The sequence below is a fragment of the Heterocephalus glaber genome, unplaced genomic scaffold (assembly GCF_053883595.1).
Source record: "Heterocephalus glaber isolate CG9 unplaced genomic scaffold, H.glaber_assembly_v1.0 deba00000331, whole genome shotgun sequence".
In the NCBI taxonomy this organism is placed as follows: domain Eukaryota; kingdom Metazoa; phylum Chordata; class Mammalia; order Rodentia; family Bathyergidae; genus Heterocephalus; species Heterocephalus glaber.
In genome coordinates this window covers 66420484-66441684 of record NW_028258142.1, presented here as the reverse complement: position 1 = coordinate 66441684, position 21201 = coordinate 66420484, and the positions used below count along the sequence as shown (strand labels likewise).

Here is a 21201-nt window from a genome sequence, read left to right as displayed (position 1 = left end):
GCTGTTCCCCCCGCAACAGCAGTCTTCCTCCCAGGTGCCTGTGTCTCATCTTCCCCACACTGAGCCTCGTCTCACTGATTCTTCCACTGTGCCCTGGGAAGTGAAGCCAAAGTCTTGGGCTGCGAGCAGCATCGTGTCCTGCCTGGGGCCCGAGTGCGTCCACCTAGCCGTGGCAATCATCTGCAGTTCACTGCCTTGGGGGAGTGCAGAGGTGCAGCGACAGCCGCTGCTGCCAGGCGGACTTGCAGACAAGGAGAGACCCACGGTGTTGGCTGCTACATGGCATCCGCAGGAGCGAGTGGCTGGCTCTCTCGTGGGATGAGTGCTGGAGCACTCAGGAAGGCCACAGGTGGACAGGAGGCAGGGAGACTTGGCAGTGGGAATTCAGAAGCTTCGCTGACCCAGGGAGCAGATGGACGGGCGCTCAGCAGAGAGTCGCCTACACACTGGGCGCCTGCCTGCAGTAGCCTGGGATGGGCTAGAGACCATGATGAGGGAGAAGGCAGGCAGGACTTGTGCCCTGCTCAGGAGAAACCCATTTCCTGTAGGCAGAGGCCAAGCACCATCTGCTTCCTGCCTCTAACAACTGAGCTCTGGGAGCACTGGTGAGGCCTGGTCTGAAGAAGAGACTCGGACTGAACAGGGAGGCCACCATCACCACGGTCCTAGGACAGAGCCAGGTGTGGGGAGGAAAGGGCAGGTGGGCCAGGCCAGCGCAATCTCAGGAAGACAGAACCCACGCAGGCTTCTCAGCAGGAGGACAGAAGTCTTCAGGCTCTGTCGTGGGTGCTAGATGGACGATACCACCAGTTTTCAAGGTAAAGAGCAGATGAAGAAAGCGGGTTTTGAAATAATGTGAACATTTCGTTTTGAAAAACGCTGGGATACTAAAGAGATATCTAGTAAAAAAAAGGCATCTGCTGATATTTCTCAGGTGTCCAGTGTGAGCAGGGCATGCAGAGTTGTGAGTCATTGTGCAGGTGTCTTCGGGAGCCTGGAGGTGGACGTACGTCAGAAGAGTCTACGGTGGAGAGCAGGACCTGGTGAGCTCATGGTCCTTTCAGCAGGAAGCACAGGAGAGTCTGGTTGTGCAGTCCAACTTGGGGATTCTTGGTGGATTTGCCAGCAGCGCGGGTCTTCTGGGGTGTTCTTGGGGGGTGGGAAATGGGTACATGACGTCAGAAAGCTGAGGTGGAGGGCCTTGGAGCCGGAATGTGCTGAGAATGGGGACGGGTGGCTCCAGCCCGGCAGCCGCAGACCCCTGGAGCCCGGAGCAGGCACCTTCTGCTGTGGTAGGGGGAAGCCGGGTGAGGTGAAGCTGGATGCAGCGGGTGCTAGGGAGAGAAAGCCCTGGCCGCCACAAGTCCTGCTCGCCATGTGCTGAGCCTGTCACTTGCTCTTCCATGTGGCGCTCTCTGTGATCTGTAGGATGAGGAAAGGGAGTGGCCTGTTTCTCTCTGCCGGCTCTGCAGTTTGAACGCTTGTGCAGTGAGTGCGAGGACTGTTGGGTGATTAGGTAAGGGAACGGAACGAGGTATCCATGACCTCAGAAATGGAAACCAAGGTTATGGGGAATAGCTACACCTCAGTATAGTCCCCAAGTCATGCACTCGTTTTACCAGGAACCTAGAACAATGGGCATTCCCTAACCTAACATTCCCGCAATCCATCCTTGAACATCTGCTCTATAGATGGTGGAAGATGTTAGCTGAAATCTTTAAGAAATTGTCTTGGGGTCAAGTAAATGTGCTAAGTGTTGCCTTAAATGAATTCAAATTAATTGTGCTCCCTCAGAACTTCTCAAGTCTTTGAGCATAATAATGTGCAGTATGAGCTCCTAGCACTTACTTGACCAAAACTATGTTTCTTTTGTCTTGCTTTATCTCAAGGCACAGCATTTCTGGGGAGGAGTGCCCTGATGCACATACTTTATTTAAAATTCTTTAAACAGCGAGGCAGGCCACTTTACCGTTAGGAAGGCGAGAGTGCAAACTGATCATTGTGCGAACTCCTCACTGCGCTGTCCAAAGCCTGGCTGTTTCCCCAGTGGCCTAGTGATGAATGTGAGGGCCTTGTTAGGTCAGCAGGCTGTGCTGGGCATGTCGCGCTCCGGGGCTGAATGACTCCATTCTAATGGGACTCGGATTCCAGCTCGGGTCCAGTAGCTGCATTCTAGCACAGCTGTGAGATGATTGCTTTTGCAGACCACGGCGTTTACCCCCTTCATGTGCACATGCTGTGAAATGTCTCTCTGGGGACTGAGAAGCACAAGGCGGAGCTGTCACCTGAAGTGACTGGCCAGGAGCTGGGGCCTGATGTGATCCACAGGTGGCAGGCGCAGCTCTGGCTCCTGCCTGCCTGTCCCAGCTGTGGGAGAAGCTTCGGGACCCTGGCTGGGGCTCCCCTTCCTCGGGAACCTTGTCCAGCCCAGCCTGGTGTTGCCTCTTGTACATGGCTGCAGTCATTCTATTTTCCATGAACAGCTATACAGATCGATTGTCCAACAACCCCCCCCCGGCCCAGGGGCTCTGGGGACCCCAGCCCCATCGGGGACAGCCAGCCTGGCTGTGGCACTCTGGTCGCTTTCCTGGACTCCCCTTCTTTGTCCTGTCCCAGTGGCATTAACTTATGCTTCATCAGAGCATGTGGAGCACACTTTGAAAGCATCCAGTGAACTTCCATGTTTTCCCAGGACAGAATCTTTCATCAGGGGTCATTAACACGCACTTCATGTAGGTGAAGCTTTCTTAATTGAATTTTCTCAGTCTTGCCCAAAATAAAAGGCAGTTTCCATTTCTTAGCATCTGACACACGATGATTATTTTATTTGTGGAATAGGAGTTCAGAGCCATTTATAAACATGAAGCTGTTACAGAGAAATGCCTTTCCCAGGCCCTCTTATTAAAAAAGCAAATGAGACTGGTCTGAGGATGGAGTCCTACAAGATCCTGGATTAGAAGACATTTATTTAATTAAATATGGTCTTTTATGTACTACAGTATAGTGAAAAGTAAATGGAAACATTCTCTGTATAACAGTAGTGAACTAATCCTGTCTGACCACAGTGATAGGTAAAAGTTACCAATAACTGTGAAAATGTTAGTGACATACTAAGGAAACGGATGACTTTCAGAACAGCAGGTGAAATATGAGTTCAGCTCTGGCGGCTCTCACCCTGTACACAGGAATGGGGCTGGAAGGGAGCTGTGGAGACGCACGGATGAGGCTGTGGGCATTGAAGGCATCAATTTACACTTCATCGAAATGACTTATAATCCCATCACTCTGTATCAGGGTGACTCTTGGGAAGTTCGTCACCTTTTCAGGCTTAATGTTTTCGTATGGAAAAGGGCTGCCTCCACTTGGTGGTTGGTTGGATTCATAATATTGTGAATTCTGAGCACAGAAGCACTCAGTAAGCGGTAGATACTAATAATTTTTTATTTACCAAAGGGTAAATGTAAACTTTATTATGTAATATTAATAACTTTACTTCCAGTGTTTACCAAAATGCTTACAATGTGAATGAAACGACTCGCAATGCACAGGGTGTATGTGACTAAACATACTCAGTCCTCTGTATCTCACCTTCTGTGTGTGGGGATCAGTAATCACAGGCTGAAAGTCCGTGGGGAAAATTCCATGAGTACTGAACATGTACACATGTTTTCTCTTGTGAAATTCCCCAACAGTGGAGGGTACAGCTATCTCTGTAACACTGATATCATGCCGAGCATCGGAAGTCATCAAGGATGATGCACATGCCCTGCTGTGTGCGGGGTGCACTTCAGGTCGTGGTCCAACCCAATGACACTGTGAGAGGGAGCATGAGCATCTTGGAGTTGGTGTCCACAGCTCCCAGAAGCTGTCCCCTGTGGATGTGGAGGGTGACTGTGTTTGCCTACATCAGGATGGCCTGCGTCCCTCTCTTCTACTTCCTTTTATGGCTGATGGACGTTTCCTTAAACTGAATGCTCCTGTGATGCCCCCTGTTAGCCTTTCCACAGGTGCCCCTCACCGGGAGGTTCTGGGCTCCCTGCTCCGATGCATTCTGTGCCCCTCAGTCTGTGTGGCTTTCTGGTCACCAGTAGTCCTTTCACTCATGTATCCTTGCCAGAGTTTGTTCCTCCTTCTGTGGTTGAGCAGAGACTGCCAGGAGTCAGTGCTATATGGCTCCAGATGGCAGCACCAGGTACTGCGGGTCCAGGCCGTGTGCCTTGTGAGCTCATATTTCACTCGTGACTGCAGTGACACCATGACCATCACCCGGCACTGCAGTAGGAGCCCAGGGCCGTGCTGGCTGCCACATGCTGGATGGTGGGACGTCTCGGGGCCCCTGAGCTCCGTCCACACTCACCCCAACCCTGGTCCGGATGAGACAGCGTGTGGTGGCCATGCTCAGGACAGCTCCACGAGCCCTTACTGGCGCCTGCAGACAGACAGACAGACAGACCTCCTTTCCACCTCCCTTCCCCTTTGCTGTCTTCAGGGCCAGATTTGCTTTGAGGTCTCAGTTGTAACAGGGCCGGACAGGGGTGAGAAGATCTCAGGGCGGTGAGTGCTGCTGTCTTCCAGCCACAGGCTGCGTGGAAACATGTGTCTCCATTTCCCAAGCCAAGTGCGTTATTCCATACCTGAGCCATTCATCATGCTTTCTGAGGTCGTGGCCTGGAGGCTCCTTCCACTGCAGTGCACAGGGAAGGCACACGGTCTCCGCTCTCTGTCCCCCAGAGAGAATGGTGTTGCTCACAAGTCCTCCGGTGGCGGGTGGGAGGTGGCCTTGGTGTCACACCTGTGCCAAGTCCCACACGTTCTCTCTGCCATGGGAAGAACACCCTGGGCCCGTCCTTCCCAGGACAGCAGGGACAATGGTCAGCTGAGTGTGCGGAGTCCAGAGAGTCCTGGGTCTGAGGATGGCGCTGACATTTTCTCCGTCTCCCCTTCTAGCTTCAGCCTGCATTTACAATACAGTATCTTGTAGTTGCTGGTGTGTGCTCGGTTTTAAGCTGCTTCAACCAGCTTATAGGCAGCTGCGTTTGTATGGGATATGTGGCTTCAAGCCTGATCACAAAGCCCTCTGGTGCCTTCTGGGCAGAAACCAAGCTTCTTTTCCTTTAAAGAACAAGGAGCGGAGCCCGCTGTGAGGCAGTGAACCCCTCACACAGGCACGACTAACCGCCTCCGTGTTCCCCCGTAGCTTGGAGGGTGCAGACGCTGGCAACGGGATCCGAGTGTTCGTGCCGGACATCGGGATGTTCATCGTCAGCCTGACCATCTGGCTCGTCTGTAGGAACATGGTCCAGAAACCCGCAGTGGAGGAAACAGCCCGGGACACCCCCGAGTTTGAAAACGAAGAACTGGTAAGTCCCACGGCCCGCATCTTCACACCGTGCTCCCCAGCGCCTGGCCCCCGGGTGGGTGGGAGGCTCCCCGTAGTGCCCAGTGGTCACCACGCAGCGGCCTGCGCGGCCCACACCTCAGCCCTCAGGTGCTCTCAGCAGGACCGGGCCCTGGCCCTTCCCACTGCCCCACCATCACCTGCATTGGCCTGACAGCCGCCCGGAGTCCCTGCACCAGATCGTGACCCTCTTGGTCTGAGTGTCACCAGTAGGGCCTCTGCCGTCGCCAGCCCGCTAACGAAATGCCATAGTTAGGGAAGCAAACTCATTCTTCCTTGAGGGAAGGCCGGTCACTTTGCCTGCCAGTGCAGCTGTGGCACACTATGGCCAGGGTTAGGTGCTCCGGAAGAAGAGCGTGAGAGCGGAAGGAAAAGGTAGAAATAAAGAGTGAAGCTGTTTTAGCTCATGGGAAGCTCAGGAGCAACCCAGACCGGGAGCACTTTAGTTTTCATTTATTTTTGTTAGACCCTGTGTGCCTGCGCGAAGGGAGTCAGGGCGTGGACACAGCGCTCTAAACCTGTTTTACTCCCTTCCCCACCCACCTTCTCTGGGCCCCTTCCCATCTGCAGAAGACCCGATTCCCTGGTTCCTATCACTTATGCTTTATTTTGCTTTTATTCGCTGTGTTTCTCATATAGAGAAGCCATGTGATTGCTAAGCTTGTGTGATTTATGTCTCTTAGCATTACCGTCTCAAGTGTATTCATTTTCCTGCAGTGACTGAAATTTATTCTTCCTTATGGCAGAATAGTGCTCCATTATGTTTAACTCCACATTTTCCTTATCCATTCATCTGTTGATCAACAATATCCTAACACACGTTAGGTGACATCACTTTAAAAGTCATTGCTCTTTTTTCTTTTTTCTTTTTGGTACCGGGGATCAAACTTGGGACCTTGCGCTTGCAAGGCAGGTGGTGGAGCACTGAGCTAAACCCCTGGCCCACATTGCTCTTTTTAAATTAAAAATAACTGACATTTATAAAGATAAAAGTCACTCAAAAATACTTGATTTGGCCATTTGACACAAGATATTTGGAACTAGCAAATGTTTTCAGTTACAAACTTTAGTAAGAAATTAAACCAGGCATGGTAGTATGTGGTATCGCATTGCCATCCCAGAACTCTGGGAGGCTGAGGCAGGAGGATTACAAGTTCTACCCCGGCCTGGACAGCTGAGGGACTTAATGAGACCCTGTCTCAAAATAAAAAGGGGTTGGTGACGTAGCCCAGTGCAAAAGCCCTGGGCTCAGTCCCCAGTACCACAAAAACCAAAAAGTAAACTTTTCAAGCTGACTTTAATAGACATTACTTACTTGAGAATGTTAATCACTAAGACATCAAAGGAAGAAAACTCTCAGTTACGCCGCATAATTTATGTCCTTCACCAATAAGCAGACACTTGCCTTGTATGCCCATTTCAAAACAAGACAGTGAAGAGAGGATAAAATTCAGTAAACCGATGCAAACTACAGATTATATTACTGCCTGAAACCCTTACGGTTAATGCTGTACAATCACACTGCCTGTGACTATTCTGATCATTTTTAGGGCAAGAAAGGTGCATGACATAAAAAATAATTGTAGCAGAGTAGCTGCTAACAATATCTTGCGTTCACATCTAGAAATTCTAGAAATGGATAAAACCATGACTACAATTTCGTGGACTTTACAGTTTCAGGACAGGGAATTTAAATCTTGAATATTTGAGTGTCATTATATAATATTTACAGTTTTGAAAGATACTGCTGAAATAATCCTTATTAAAAATTATCCAGGTTTGGCAGAAGTAAGCCATTTGCTCAAGTACTCCGAGCTTGAGGCTCTTCACTGTGGTCTCTGAAGGTGCGATTCCTTCGCGGTCACCCTCACCCTGCAGATGGAGGCCCAGGGTCACTGCAGAAACCCAGTGGCTGTGCGATGTCTGAGGCAGTTCTCTGTCTTCCTCCTTCTTGTGCAAAGTGGGTTAATGGGCTCAGTGGCAGTGCGTGCATGTAGTGTCTGCGAGGCCCCGGGTTTAATCCACAGCAGTAAGAGCGAAGTAAGAAAGAAGCTGATAATAAATCACAGAGTTTTTGTGAATACTAAATTAAATATCAAAGGAAGCGCACCTAGCACAGTGCCTGGTCATTTGTCCCCATCTGGACCCTCTCCCTGTGAGAGGCAGTGGACAGTTTCAAACTCAAGGTCCTCTTAGAAGTCCAGAAACCTAGAGTGAAACTTAGAGCAGACAGCGCGTTTGCGGCAACCCACTCTGCGAAGGAATCTCCTGTTCTGCTTACATGGCCAGGCGTGAGCCGCAGCCTGTCCTGAACAGGATGCGTCAGCAGGGACCAACTGGGGACTCGAGCTGGGGGACGGTTAGGAGGAAGGCTCACGCATCGGGTGCGGGAGAGACCATGGCGCCACTGCAGGACCGGCTGCAATCATGTTTCCTCCCTCGCGATGCTCCGTTTTCTTATTTAGACTCACGGTGCCTCTTTCCCATTTGAAACTTGTTTAAGCATCTAAACCTCGTACAAGATTAATCACATCATTTGAAGATGACAGTGACACAGAGAGGTTCCCTAGAGGAACACTTCTCATGCTGGGCTCTGAGGATACTGAATCCCTTCATAGAGGTCAGTTTTCCTTCTCGGTAAAATTTGGTTTTGGCTATGCAGATATCACTTTCCGTGCTTAGTCCATTCCTGGCCACCAGCTAGCCCAGGGGGATAGGGAGGTGGCTGTGTCCCTGGCACTCACCATGAGGAATGGTCCCTACATGCGATAGCGGGCCAGGAGGCTGAATGGAGTAGGAGCCCAGAGCCAAAGCAAGTGAAGGAATTTGTTTTATTTTTGAAGGGCCCAATTACTTCCTACTGCTGCTTATAAATCTTGGCATTGGCACTCCAGAATGTTTGGGTTTGAGGATCCTGAAATAATGATGTTTGCTGCTATTGTGTCTGCATTCATTCGCCTCAGTGGAGCAGTGGCTCCTCTTCCACAGCAGCAAAGCCCTGGGGACCCAGGTCTCCTTGATTGGATGATGGGGTTCATGTGGGCTGGTTGGAGGGTGTTCCCAAACCCAAGGGTCCCTTAAAGACCCCTCTGGGGAAGTAGAGTCACAGGGCGTCGGTGCAGCTGGGGTTTTGTCCTGCTCGGGTTTTTGCAGAGTCATAGGGAGCCCAGCTCAGCAGGGAAGCCACCTCCTCATGTGCCAGAGAAAGTTTCCTCAGCAGACATGTCTGTGCTCATGTTTATTTGTTCATTTTGATTCAGAGCACATCTGCCAGTCACAGATTCAGTCAAACATTCCTACTCTGAAACTTTAAAAAATGAGTTGTATTATGAAAATTAAATTGTGTAGTAAAGGGTTCTCCATGCACTGAAATACTGAGTTCACCAAAGTGATATTATCTGTGTATCCTATACGTGTAGTTCTTTCAAGCTATGTCCTGGGACTTGAGTGAGGCCTTATTTTTAAGCAAATACCATTTTCATATATTTTAAACCAAGTTTATAAAAAAGTGTTTATCCAAATAGAAACTGCAGTCAAAACTTGATCTATGAAAGAGTCAATTTTAATAGTCTGACAAATCAAATACTTTTTAAAAATAAAGGATAAAAAGCGTATTTTAATATAAGCTATCTGCCCTTCTCCTGTTAAAAGCAGGGACAGCATTTAGGCCCTGCGGAAGTGCATTGAAATCCGCCCTGAGTCTCAGTGCACCCTCTGCCTCCTAACACACACACACCGCCCCCAGCGCCGTGGCACCCGCAGCCCGGCACAGAAAGTTGCCCATGCTCCGAGCCGCAGACGTCCGTGCTGAGCTCCAAGTTCCATCTGTCCCCAGCAAGGCGCGAAGACTGGAAGAAGCCCTGGCCGCAGGCCTGGCCTGCACACAGCTCCAGCCTGACTTCGTCCCGAGGCTCCTTCTGAGAGGTCCTGGCCCCACTTCTGAGCAGGCACACAGCCCTGAGAAGCCCTGCAGGCCCCGCACTTCCTGTCTTTCCCTGGAGGGAAACCTGTCTCTGGGCCTGTCCCCAAGACGTTGTCTCCCCCACTGTCCTGGACAACCAGGTGACCCTGAAGGGCTCCTGAAGGTCACTCTTGGGGTGGGGGAGAACTTCCTGTCTGCGCCCCTCGCAGTGGCTCTCAGGGCTGGCAGTGGTGATTGCCGTTGGTTTAGACGAAAGAGAAGCTTTCGGACTGGGGAAGTCCCGGCCAGCTTCTTCATGGAGAGGGTTACCTTTGGCCCCCAGAGCCTTCCCGCCACCTCTCCCTGGCCACCTGGTGAGAGTGTGGGTGCCGCTCCCCCTGCCTCCAGACAGCAGCCCCGGGAGAAGCCCACCCACAGTGCCTGCCGCACAGGAAGTCAGGGCGCCCTGGGTACAGAGCTCAGGGGCGACCTTTGCCCCGCTGCGTAACAAGCGCCACTTACAGAGGGTTAAGGGCTGGGAGGCCAGGGCGTAGCTCGGTGGGAGAGCACTTGCAAAAGTAGAAAAGAGGAACCAGGATCCGGAAGTGAGCCCAGAGCTTTTAAACTGCCATCGTTTTTGTGTTACCCGTTCACGCGGGCCATGGGTGACAGTGCGTGCCTGTCCTCTCTGCCCTCTTCAAGAAATCAAAGGAGCCTTTGACCTTTATGATGTTTCTAGATCAATATTGGTAGAAATTCTCAGAACGCTTTGTTCTGTTCCGGGAACACTTGATAGGTGATTTTAAGCATTTAAATTGCAAATATCAATAAAGCACACCTATAGGAAATTTGTGAGAAACCCTGCCCGTTGGGGGGCTGAGCAGGGTGGTGGCCCCCGAGGTGAGAGGACCTGCAGTGTCCCCTCGCCACCCCTGTGTCACCCAGGAGCTCCTGGGCCTGCCTTCTTCCTCTCTCCTCCTGGAACTGGAAGCAGCCTGCACCAGGACAGTCACCGCCCTCCACCCACCCCATCCAGGTCAGCGTGGGCTCTATCCATGCCTAGGTGTGGCCAGACCTGGAGCTCCTCGTCCCCTGCAGCGGCAGCAGCTGTGGCTCTACCTCCAGATTCTGTTCCAGCTCACTCTGTCCTCTGCCACCATCCTCAACAAGCAGCCCCTGCCTCCCAAAGGAGGCAGAAATACCCCTCAGAGGGGACCCCCCACTTCCATCTCGCTCTTTTTGCAGTTTCCTGCAGTGTCCCTCAGGAGACACCAGGGGTCAAGGACGCTGCTGTCTTGTTCCAGGTATGGTGAAATCACCCTGGATGGAGCACCTGGCCACGCCCACACCCGGTAGCTGGACACAGACACCCAGCGCCAAATAGAGAGGCAGAGCCAGAGCTATGTGTGCAGGGCTGTGTGCCTGTGAACACTGCTTTGGTTTAGCTGTCTGTAGGTGATCTTGTTTTTAATTTGAAAGCAATATTCCTTTAAGCAAAGGGCCAGACCCATTTGCCAGTCTCCCCTGCCATCCTCTGCTTCCCACGCATCACTGACTGGTGACCCAGCCCAGCCAGTGCAGGTCCCAGGGGTGGTTACAGACCTCTTAGGGACACAGCCTTGGGGGTTCGGCAGCCGAGTGCTAAGTGCCCAGCCCCCTGCTCAGCCTGAAGAAAGGGGGAGGCTTCCACTGCTCAGGCCCTGCAGTGTGGCTGGAGGTGGAGGAGATGCTGAGGTCAGTTTCTGCGGCAGGTTTCCCATCAAGGGGGCCACAAGGCAAGTCTAGCAGGATACGCCATGGTGGGCACCCATGGGCTGACAGCCCAGGACCCTGCCTTCCTGCATACCCTGACGCGAGTCCCGGTTCCTCAGGTGGGGCTGGCCACCTGTCCTCGGATGCCCCACATGGCCCTCACGGGGTGCCAAGCACAAGCTCTTGTATGCTTGGGACCCACCAGTGTAAATAGGTGTTGAGTAGAAGGACAGCATGCGGGCCACTGCGGGTGGGAGGTGACCATGAACGGGAGGTGACCTCGGGCAGGAGATGACCGTAGGCAGGTGACCATGGGTGGAGGTGACTGCGGGTGGGGTGACCCTAGGCGGGACTTGGAAGCTGCTGTGTGCAGAGACCACAGGACGCATGCAGAGCTGGGTCCATAGCGCTTATTGGATTTTTGAAATCAGGAACTTTTATTTATTTTTTAGTGTTCAGTTTTTTCTTTTAAACTGGCAAACAGTAGTTGTATGCATTTATGGGTTGCAAACGTGTCTGCATACCTGTACGTGTGTAGTAACAGAATGACTGGACCACGGCAGTCCACACATCTATGCCTTGCAGATGTCACTCGTGTTGAGAACATGTAACATCCCAGCATCAAGCCATGCTGTAATGTGTAGTGGTCACTGTACAGCGGTCATCGAGGCTGTTGTGCCTCCTGCCCCGGCCCTGCCCTGGCTGACAAGGTTCAGCCCTGTAGACTCTGTGTGGAGGGAGGGTTTGTGTCTGGCCTGGCAGCCTGCACACAGCAAAAGTCCTCTAGTTGTGTTGTCATGAAAACCAGGATTCCTGTTGAAGCCAGTGTGTTGAAGAAGTGAGGCAGAGGTCTCCAAAGCCCTTGGGTAGGCTTTAGATTTGGTGTGGTCACAGCTCTAGGTGATGTTCTAGTGGACTTCGTAAACCCTGCTCTCTGCTGCTCCCGTGGTCCCCTGCAGGCTCTAGCTGTGTCCACCAGGGGGGACAGAGCCTCCTGTCAGTACACACAGTGCACATCCTCTCCTGCCACGGAGGCTCACAGGGTGGGGACAGTGCCTGAGGCTGAGCCAGCAGGCGGGACAGCAGGGCCCAGGGTTGCCACCCCACCCTGTAGTCTCTGCTCAGCAGGTTCAGGAAGCATCTCCATCCGGGCCCAGTTCTGGTGTGGCTCACTGGAAGGACCAGTGAGGGTTCCTCCACACTGCATCTAACAGCCTCACCAGGCTCCAGGCCCTGAGGCTTCCTTGATTTGACCATGTCTGAAGTACAGGACGTTTGCATGAAAGTCACAGAGGGTTCCGTAGGGGACCCAAGTAGCCCTTGCCCCCCGCCCCCGCCGTGTGTGTGTGTGTGTGTGTGTGTGTGTGTGTGCGTGCACGCGCGCGTTCTGTTTTCTTTTCTTGAGACAGGGCCTTGCTACAGAGCCCAGGCTGGCCTCAGACTCCCAGCCTTCCTCTTGCCTAAGCTTGCCCAGTGCTGAGGGCTCAGGTGTGCACCCTTGAGCCTAGCCCTTCCATGGTTTTCCTCCCTTCCAAGCAACTTCCTCCGAGGAGGGGACTTTCCCTGTGTCGCTCACCTGTTGTGGACTGAGGAGAACCCACAGGCCCTGGCCTGTGTGTGGACACAGGGTGGGGGGAAGCCAGGTGCTGCTTGGGACAGTGTCCTCCCAGGTGGGGTGCAGGGAGCTGGGGCTGCTCCCCAAGTCCTTCCCTCCCTGTGGCATGCATGGAAGCGGGGGTGAGAGGCTTCATGGCCTTCCTGCTGTGCCACCCCCTCTCCAAGCCACAGCCTTGGCCTTGCTGCTGCAACCCACCACAGGGGTGGCTCTGTGCATGCAATGTCCTGCCCCCAGGGAGGCCACGCCCACGGGGAGGCTGGAAGCCTCGAGGAGAGCCTGGCCCGCCGAGTCTCTGCAGACCTTCTCCTGGCAGGCCGCAGAGTGGATTGGAAGAGGGCGTGTCAGCCCAGAGCGGACAGCCAGACGTTTTGCTCTGTGGACGGGGCTCTCCGAGGGCATGGGCTGACGGGTGCATAGACACTTGAGCTAAATGTCCCCGAGAACCTGTGACCTGGGGCCCAGGGCTGAGGACTCCAAGCCCCTTGGCCTGGAGACGCGTCCCATTCCCCTTCCATCTCCAGATGATGGCTTCTGTGTATGAGTCCTTCAGAAACCTGGCCTTTTAGGGAAAGACAGTCATTAGCACCCGATTTCCCATTTACTGTCTAAAAGTAACAAGTGAGCAAAAAGCACCTGTGTGCTGAAAAATGAGAAATGTCTGTGTGTTTGCTTGTGTGGGCACGCGTTTCCCCCAGCTCCCTAGTGACCCTGCCCTGGGTGGAGCCAGAGTCCTTCCCCAGAGGGATAAACCAGAAAGCAACTGCACACGCAGCCAGGGAGCCCAAGCCGTCCTCCTGCTAGGCCAGGAAACACTGAAGTGGCAACCAAGATAACCTCAGACAGCAGAGGGGCTTCCTGAGCACCAACCATGCCACCCACAGCCTCAGCGCTGTGGCGGCAGTGAGTCTCCCGGCAACCGAGGAGGAGCAGTAGAGAAAGACCAAACCAAGACTGGCACAGCTGAGATGGCTAACAGACGCTTGGGCGGTTTCTTCTCCTGCCTGTAAGAAGCCAGGTGTGGTGGTACATGGCTGTGACCCCAGCACTCTGGGAGGCTGAGGTAGGAGGATCTCAATTTTGAGCCCAATATGGGCAACTTAGCAACTTAGTGAGACCCTGGCTCACAACAAAAAGGGCTGAAGACGTAGCTTGTAGAAGAGGCCCTGGATTCAATGCCCAGTACCTCAAAAAAGAAAGAAGGGGGAGAGAGAGCACAGGTACTGATGCCCTGGCAAGGCCCCCGGGGCCCTGTGCTAGGGATGTCCTGCCCATGTCCTCAGGACAACCAGAGGGACCAGGCACTGCGGGCGGCAGGGGCTGGACTGGGCATTTCTGCTTGTCACCTTGCAGGCCAGAGGAGAGAAAATGGACTCCAAGGAGGCACTGATTGAGGATGAGGACCTGGACGGGGCTGACATGGAGGACACCGAGGGGGAGGACAGTGCCCGGCTGAGGCTGTTCCGCCAGCTGGCCTCGCTGGCCTCGCGACTCAAAGAGTTCGTGGGGAATATGATCACCACGGCCGGCAAGGTGGTGGTCACCATCCTCCTGGGCTCCTCAGGTGAGTGTGGGAGGGACAGGGATGAGCTGCAGCCACAGCCCACCGGAAGCCAGCGGCTCCATTCTGGTCTGGGCATTTTCGGATGGTTTCTGTTCACTCTGGGAAACACCGTGTTTCACGTCTCAGGGGCCTCACTTCCTGGGCTCAGGTTAGAGTCACAGCCATTTCCCTCCCCCGAGCCACAAGTTGCACTAACACAGTGGCCTGTGCACCTGGGCAGTGTGTCCCGCCTTCCAAGGCCCAGCTGTCAGCACTGACCCCGGAACCCTCGCTGAACTCCTGGAAGTCTGATTGCAATCTCCAGGCGAGACTCACTTCCGCCAAGGGCAGGATGGCCCCTTACTCCATAGTAAAGTTAGCTCCATCTTTCTCTCCAGATCCGTAGCCCCCAGCTCGGGATGCTGTTAGAATTGAGTCCCCCAGACTCTTTCCAAAAAGGGCCAAGATTAGATGACTCCGCTGTTTTTTACTAGGAAAAAAGAGGGAAAGAAAGAATTTCTCAAGAAATAAAACCCAGTGTTTTAATCAGGAGTCCTTTCACATGCCCGATTAAATCATCATAACATCTGTAAAGCGCCAGCCTCTTCTTGCATCTCCTCTTTGTGGGATAGGATGAGGATGTGAGGAGACTTCAGCTGCCAGAGTGTACTATTATTATGAATACTACTTAACTAAAAAGTAAGTAAAACCGGGAGTGTGATGCCGCACACCTGTAACCTCAGAACTTGGTAGGCTGAGGCAGGAGGATTGCTGACAGTTTGAGGCCACCCTGGGCTACACAGTGATTTCAAGTCCAGCCTGAACTGCATAGAGAGACCCTGTCTCAAAAAAAAATTAAAAAGGTAAATCATTGTAAAGGAAAAGCTGTGATAAAGTTGGAGCAGATGCGCAGTTATTCCTGAAACATCGAAAAGAGAAACCAGTCAAGAAAGGTGCAGATTCTCTTGGTGAGAAAAGCAGTGTCCTCAGCTCAAGAGACCCTGGTAGAATCTCTCTGTCATCTTGTCTTTCCTAGAAAACTGTTGCTGTTCTGTGGTCTTCTTCACAATGAATGGAGCACTGGTTTTGATTGGATGTGGTCGCTGCTGTGAAGCAGGGCCACTCCATTCATCCCAGCCTCGGTGCCTATGGGTGCAGGGTGCCCCAGTTCCCCATCACTGACACCTTGTCCCTGTCCCTGTCCCCAGGCATGATGCTGCCCTCACTGACCTCGGCTGTCTACTTCTTCGTCTTCCTGGGCCTGTGCACCTGGTGGTCCTGGTGCCGCACGTTTGACCCACTACTGTTCAGCTGCCTCTGTGTCCTGCTGGCCATCTTCACAGCCGGGCACCTAATTGGGCTGTACTTATACCAGTTCCAGTTCTTCCAGGAGGCCGTACCCCCCAATGACTACTACGCAAGGTGAGGGGTGCAGGTGGTAAGGAGAGGCTGTGCTGTCCCCACCTGCTGTGATCATTTTCAGTGTTGAACAAAGACTTGTCAGAGTGGGGAAGCCACTGTCTCAGTTACTTTTTCATTGCTGAGACAAAATACCTGACACTTACAAGTTAAAGAAGGAAAGGTTTATTCCAGCTCACAGTTTATAGAGGTCTCAGTCCATAGTTGGCTGGCTGCAAGGCAGGGTGGCTTGGCAGAGGGGCATCACAGAGGAGAAACAGTCCTTGGCAGGGCAAGCAGGAAGCAGTACCAATGAGCTTCCCTTTCCCTTTTATTTCATCTAAGCTACAAGCCTATTGGTTGGTGCCACCCACACCCAGGGTGGGCCTTCCTGTTACCCACCCCAGAGCAATGCTAAACCAATGAGTGCACTAATTTAGTGATCACACACCCTTAGCCCATATCCACACACCATAGATCCAGCCACCTCCAAAAAGCCCCACCTATGAGCACATGAGGCTTTGGGGGGACATTTAGATACAAGCCATGACAGACACCTAGCCCTTCAGTTTTATTGGGCAACTCAGTCTAGAAGGGAAAAACGGATCCCCTTGCTTGGAGGTGCTGTTGGCCTGGAGGAAGGGGTGCTGCCGTTTGTGGCACTCGGGGCTGATACTGATTCTCCTGGAGGAACACTACACTGAAGAATAATTAGGCAGTGTCTCCAGCAACCAGCTAGAAAGAGCTTGCACTGGCCACGTGTATGATGAACAAAAGTAGGAACGGTTCATTGTAAACAGTGAAAAATAACAACATGGTGAGAGGAATAGCTGATGATTTGCCTCAGTTCCAAGTGACCATTGTACCAAGTCCTCATTGTGAGAATGCGATTGAAGGTAAAGAATCCAGAGTAGACTTTGATTTCCTAGGGATTCTAAACCATTCTCAAAGAGGGAAACCTCCTTACAAGATAACAGGGACCAATGAAAGGGAGAGAAATAATAAGATTAGAAAATTACTGTTTATTAATCCTTCATGAAGTGTCTGATTCTGACCACCACCTGAGGTTGCTGCTTGCAGGCTGGTGGGGATGGAGGGTCTTGACTGCTGGTCATTGCAAAGGGAAGATCTTAGTTCACAACAGCGGTCGATACATGGCCAGCTGACCATAGTCCACCCCCAGGGCGGGGCAGCATGACACCCCTCTTGATGTGGCATGGTGTGTGACATCTGTGGCTGCTGATGACAGCCCGCAGACCTGATCGCCAGAGTGCAAGAGGAGATCAGAAACGGCTTTAAATGGTTCCAGGAGAAAGACCGGCAGAGCAAAGCCGGGGTGTGGTCCACACAGCTGATGACCTGGTCTCTAAAATCAGCATCCAGCAGAGCAAGAGAGTGTACAGGGTGGGTGAGAGCACCCTCGTTACAGAAGTCCACAGACGCCCCACAAGCACGTGTGGGTCTGTGGATTGGACGGCCTGGGTCCCTGCTCAACAGCCGATTCCTAAGGGTGTTTGGGGTCAAGCGGGGAGCTTTCAGTGCCGAGTGGGCATTAGATGCCGGTGTTGCTGACTCCGGGCCCTGCGTGAGGGAGTGGTGACGTGCAGGGAAGGCCACTGTCCTGAGTGCGGCGTGGGGGCGACATTGGGGCCTTGAGTATATACAGTTGCTGGGACGGGTGATCTCGGGAGTCCCCACCATCCTCAGCAGTGGAGATGTCCACAAGTGCAAGTGACAGGGAGGTGAAGGGGCAGGAGTTCGCAGAGCCCAGGGCACTGCCGTGTGAAGACCGCGTGGGTCCCCTCCTCTGCCGTGCCCTGGGAAGTGGGGTGCGTCCTGCCCTCCCGCTGGGAAATGGGGGACTGTGTTTTCACAGAGCACAAATAGCATCATGTGAGCGGTGCAGGCACATGGCTTTGTGTGACAGTGATCCCGAAGGTGCCGTGTGTGCTTCCGCTGATTCCTGGGCGGAATCAGCCCATAAAAATACCACTTTATTTCTGTGTCTGCATGGTGCAGAATGCAGTATGTCAGTCAAATTCCAAACCACCTAAATTCAGTGAAATAAAAACGGTGCCCTACACACACACATGCAGCCTTAATTCTAAATCCAGTTGGCTCGGCTGGGGTGGACCTGGAAACTGGAGACTCGGCCCGTCTAACTGGGAAGCGCAGGCAGTGAGGGCCCCTCGACGGTGCAGGTTACACAGTGCTTCTTTCAGCAAGAGGGAATGAATGCTCGATTTCACTGCAGCTGTCCCTTCTGCACTAAATGGGTCCTGCCATTTCTTTCAGACTTCTAATTCTCGGTTTATTGAACACATATAGAAAAAATGCTGCGCACTGTTGAAAGAGCAGCCTTTCAGGTGATGACTTAATCGGAAATGTAAATATCCTGGTAGGGCCATAGTTAGGGGGCGGGTTGGGGTTCTTTCTCCCTGCTAGTTGAGAGCCTTTTCTGCCATCTAGAGCTGATGGTAGGAAATACAGTGGTGCCTCAGTTTGTGAACTCAATTCCTTCCACAGTTCTAGAAGATGACCATGTTGCTGTTCATCACCTGATGCAGAGTTCGCAAACAAAAGCAGAATTTGCCAAATGCTTCTGTTTGCAAACCAAATTGTTCAAAAACAAAAGTGTTCATAAATGCAGGTGCTACTGTACAAGGACTATTTATAACCACCTTGAAAACGCTTGCGTAGATCAGGCAAGTTCTGTGCAGGGTCGGTGAGCAGGTATTTAAAAACTTCATAACCCTGCAATTTGAATTCCATGTTTTCGTCACACTTTACAAAGTATTTTCCCATTGTTTTTTCCAGCCCTTTGACAATATCAAACTCATGAGTGACTCAAACTGTACTGAGACAGGTGGAGGCCCAGGCTCGGCCCTGGGGCGATGGTCTGCCTCCTGTGGTGTAGACAGCAGCTGTTCTACTGGTGTTGCCATAGTTGTTTTTCCTCTGAATTGTCACAAACTGAAAAGTCTAGTCATCACTTCTTAGAGACATGGTGTCTCTCCCAGGTCAGAGTCTGGTCCTGACCTCTCATGGAGTGGGTCACTAAGAACCAGGTAGCTCCTCAGGACACGATGTCTGAGTGGATCAGTGCCATTGGTGAATTTCCTGTTGGAGGTCCCATCCACCCCTTAAGCTGTGATAATGGGACCTTGTACGTTATTCTTTTAGATCTTTGGAATTAACATCTTTAAAACCATTGCTTTCTCCTAAGGAGCAGTTTTAATTCATTGCTATTAGCCCCAGTGTCTGAGTTGGAAAAAAATTCAAACTGTAAATGAGCACAGATAGATAGATGGATGGATAGATAGGTGGATGGATGGATGGGAGGTTGGGTGGATGGATGGATGGATGGATGGTTGGGTGGATGATGGATGGATGGGTGGGTGGATAGACGGATGGGTTGATGGATGGGTGGATGGATAGATGGATGGATGGATGGGTGGGTGGGTGGGTGGATGGATGGATGAGTGGGTGGGTGGGTGGATGGATGGATGGATGGGTGGGTGGATGGATGAATGGATGGATGGATGAGTGGGTGGATAGATGTATGGGTGGATGGATGGATGTTGTCCTTCAGAGGTCTTTATCACAAAGGTCGAAGCCACAGAGACTCTGGCCCCTTCATCCAGCTTCTGGACACAGCTGCCATTGAAACCCTCCAAGGGTGCTGATCCTTTCCAAGGCTACCTGTTGGGTACTCTAGTGAAAGTGATCCTTATTTTTAGACACACTGAATTGATTTTTTATTGTTATTGATGTAATACATGATTGTTGGGGATTATTTGAAAAGTAAGAGAGGAAAACACTTTTTTTAAAAAATGTAATTCTAACTCCCCAAAATGAATACTACTGACTTGTGGTCTGTATTATTCCAGTATTTTCCCTTTGGTACTTTCTGAAGATGAACTTTGAATCCTACCAGACATGCTGTTTTAAAACGAGCTTTACTCTTCTGAGCACTGCAGCTTCCTAGGCTGTGAATCTCCAAAGTGCACTTTCAACAGGATGCAGAGCATTTGCTACGAAGCTGCTCTGTGCCTCAGCCTGTCCCTGGGTTGTCACTGGGCTGACAGTCCCTCTTTTCTGCTCTGTGCCAGAACCGACATCACATTACCTCTAAATCTGAATAAACTCATAAAGACCAAGAAGCAACCCCACAACCCTGTGCGTGCTGGTTCTGTGTGAGGATCCCGAGGTTGTGGTCCGGAGCCAACATCCTATTAACTACTGGTTGTGATGCCCTCCCCACACCAGTGTTACCTGCTGAGAGCCTTGCCTCCTGTGAGAGTTCATCTTGATTGCCAGCTTGATTGGCTTGATAGATGCCTGCAGATCAGTAAGGCACACCTCTGTGGTGGTAGGCCATGGAGGAGCGAGCGACCTTAGGGATTAGATCAAGTCCCTGCCCCCTTCTCTTGGGCTCTTCCTTGCTCTCTGCTTCACAGAGGCCATGAATTGAGCAGCTTTCCTCTTCCACAGCCTTTGCCATGATGGCAGCCTAGGAGCTAGCCAACCATGGACTGAAACTTCTGAAACCATGAGCCAAGTAAACCTTTTCTCCCTTTAATTGTTCATTGTGACCCAGCAATGGGAATTTGACCTGTATTCCTGGGCTGGCCCAGATGGAGGGGTCTTGTTTTTCCAGGGTGAGCCTGTCTTTTTAACTCAGTGAACCCAAGGATCATCTGGTTCTTGGCAGACTCCCTTAGACCTTGGTGGACTTTTTCCCATTATTTTATCCAGCAGAGGCCGTAGAGAGCTGGACTGAGGAACATGTGGGAGAGACCAAGGCTGCCCGGAAGCTTGGTGTGATGTTGAGTCGGGAGAGAATTACTGATGTCTTCCATCTGTGCACACAGGAGTGGCATGGCAATATTTTCCAAAACAAACTTCAAGACTCATTGTTTGACAAGGATGAGTGCACTTCCAGGAAGGTTAAGGCAAAGTAGGGTTATCCTTCCCAAATCTGAAATGCTGTAGTCCATTACAGCCCTAAAATTATTAGTGATCACACTTTTGAAGTTGACCCAGCGAAATAAAGCTTCAAATTAATCCACATAACTAAGTAAAGATCCATGTATACCATTCAGATAGCTGACTTAATAGGCTAGAGACCTGTTGAGACTTACTGTGCCATGTCTCCCTAAGAAAAATGCGGAACTAAACAAAATTTTCCTTAGCCAATGCAAAGTGCTGTCCCTTGCAGAGGTTTATATTGGCACAAAGAGCTTGTGAAGACAGCAGGCATCTCACATTTTTAAAACTTTTATTGGTGGCTGTGGGCAGTGTCCACTGTGGGGAGTTGGCATGTGTGGATAACACACCCACGTTTACTCCTCTTTCTATCATCCCCTCTGCCTTCCCTTCATCTCTTGGCCCCCTTCTCATTTTCAAAAGACCTAACTCCTTATTCCCTGTTTTCTATTTTTAGTTTGCTGTTTTTATTATTTACACTTTGGGTTTCTCATATAAGAGAAACCGTGTGATATTTAAGTTTATATGTCTCATTGATTTCACTTAACATTATGGTTGCAATGTGCATCCATTTTCCTACAAATGACCAAAATTTATCCTTCCTT

The 21201-nt window shown here is 51.6% G+C and overlaps 1 protein-coding gene across 5 annotated transcripts in view; it reads left to right on the top strand.

Moving 5' to 3' along the window:
* Nucleotides 1–21201, top strand: part of Piezo2 (piezo type mechanosensitive ion channel component 2) — a 321693-nt gene that overhangs the window by 177667 nt on the left and 122825 nt on the right. For all 5 annotated transcript variants that reach the window (XM_021265256.2, XM_087194955.1, XM_087194949.1 and 2 more), the window contains exons 5-7: nucleotides 5198–5360; nucleotides 14020–14230; nucleotides 15418–15631. In XM_021265256.2, coding sequence (XP_021120915.2) covers nucleotides 5198–5360; nucleotides 14020–14230; nucleotides 15418–15631 — 588 coding nt within the window. The remainder of the gene's footprint in view (nucleotides 1–5197; nucleotides 5361–14019; nucleotides 14231–15417; nucleotides 15632–21201) is intronic.